Source organism: Diuraphis noxia, unplaced genomic scaffold (assembly GCF_037042655.1).
Source record: "Diuraphis noxia isolate RWA-SAM2 unplaced genomic scaffold, SU_Dnox_SAM2 contig0001, whole genome shotgun sequence".
Taxonomy (NCBI): Eukaryota; Metazoa; Arthropoda; class Insecta; order Hemiptera; family Aphididae; genus Diuraphis; species Diuraphis noxia.
Window position 1 is genome coordinate 43,298,474 of NW_028301711.1, and position 2,059 is coordinate 43,300,532.

Below are 2,059 nucleotides of genomic sequence, written 5' to 3' on the forward strand. Positions count from 1 at the left end.
AATGAAAGTAAATAATTGTTTAACGATATCTCGTTATTTTTATATTTTTTCCACGTATTAATTAAAAATATAGTATTTTTTTTGTTCTTTACGAGGCTTGTTAAGATTTTGTTGTTTTATGCTATAAATTTTTAAACAAGATTCACTTTGAATATCTAATAAAATATATATAACTTGGTGAATAGATGGGTGAGATGTATAAAACTGCAAAATTAAAGTGGCTATGGAAAGATTCTCGCCCATTGGCCGTTTTTGCCTCTGTTGAGGTTCAGTTGCCCAATTGTATTTTTAACGGAATATGAAGTGCACGGGTATCAGTTATTATTATAAAATGTAATATAAATTACTAATAATACGTAAAAGCGTAATATTATACTTTATTTAATGTAAAAAAAAATACTGCATCAAATGCTGGCTTGAAAATCTGGTGATGTCAATAAAGTCTAATCGACTATAAGTAGAGAAGTACATAGTTACCAAATAGTTTAAGAAAAAAAAAAATAAATATCAATAAGTTATTTACAAATCTTCAGCCTGCCGTCACTCCGACAAAAAAATGGATAAGAAAAATTACCCATGCAATGTCTGCGACAAATATTTCTACCAAAGTAGACAATTGAAAATACATCAACGCACACACACTGGTGAAAAACCGTACGCATGCGACGTGTGTGACAAATCGTTCACCAGGAATTTCTTTTTGACAGAACATCGACGCACACACACTGGTGAAAAACCGTACGCTTGCGACGTGTGTGACAAATCGTTCAACAATAATGGTGATTTGACAAAACATCGACGTACACACACTGGTGAAAAACCGTACAGGTGCGACGTGTGTGGCAAATCTTTCAGCCAGAGTGGCAATTTGGAAATTCATCGACGCACACACACTGGTGAAAAACCGTACGCTTGCGACGTGTGTGACAAATCGTTCAACAATAATGGTGATTTGACAAAACATCGACGCACACACACTGGTGAAAAACCGTACGCTTGCGACGTGTGTGACAAATCGTTCAACAATAATGGTGATTTGACAAAACTTCGACGTACACACACTGGTGAAAAACCGTACGCTTGCGACGTGTGTGACAAATCGTTCACCAGGAATTTCTCTTTGACAGAACATCGACGCTCACACACTGGTGATAAGCCGTACGAGTGCGACGTTTGTGAAAAATCGTTCCCTACAAGCTCCCGTTTGACGAAACATAAACGTACGTGCATGGCAATCTGATCAATATGATCAAATATCCGAGATCCAAGGATTGTATTAAATAGGATAAGTCATATTAACAATTAATAATGTTTGCACTGATAATATTATATTGTGATTTTTATACTTTATAATGAATATATTATTTAACACGCTATTTATTCATCATTTGTTCTTAATTTAGGGCCGTTCTTATACAATGTCAGGTTAAGTGTCGGTTAAGACTAACCGGTAGAATTCTATCGGTTAACTCATGATAAATTCTTCTGGTTAGTGTTATCACTGTTATCAGGCACTAACCGAACATTGTAAGAACGGCCCGTATTATATAAGCGTACAGGGTCTCGATAATCCGAACGAAATTGGGGAGAGGGGTCGTTCGGATTACCTATGGCTTAAAAAAAACATCAATTTTATTGTAATTTAAAATATGAAATTTAATTTTGATTTGTATTAATCGTGTAAAAACTCGTTATTTTAAAAGACAATGAATATATTGTTGTATGTGGCATGTGTCAATTAATAACAATAGACAAATATTACTTCTTTTCGCTAAATGTTTAAATTGCGTAATATTAGGCCAACGAAGCAAATGAGCTGAGGCAGCACTTTGTAAAATAATATTTAAGGACGTAAGCACCAGAGTAAAGTGACAGTGCGGGTTTCGAGTGAGAGACGGCATATTATGTTTGTAAGCGATTCATAGAGACCCGTATTTTTGTGTGTTTGTTTTATGTTTAATAAAGTTTTTCAAAATAGTGTTAATTGTTCATCAATTATTTTGTGTACCATCGAGAGATAGGTATAATACAGTAATTTGATTCATTGGCCTAATATTAC

The 2,059-nt window shown here is 34.3% G+C and overlaps 1 protein-coding gene across 1 annotated transcript; it reads left to right on the top strand.

Annotated features, from left to right (window-relative positions):
- The first annotated feature begins 556 nt into the window (after nt 1–556).
- On the top strand, nt 557–1,240 carry LOC107163112 (uncharacterized). The gene has a single exon (XM_089230426.1). It carries the CDS (start codon nt 557–559, stop codon nt 1,238–1,240), a length of 684 nt encoding a protein of 227 aa, XP_089086552.1.
- The last annotated feature ends 819 nt before the right edge of the window (nt 1,241–2,059 follow it).

What these genes read in the sequence shown, in the direction of transcription:
- LOC107163112 (XM_089230426.1), top strand. Translation starts at nt 557, where the DNA reads ATGGATAAGAAAAATTACCCATGCAATGTCTGCGACAAATATTTCTAC.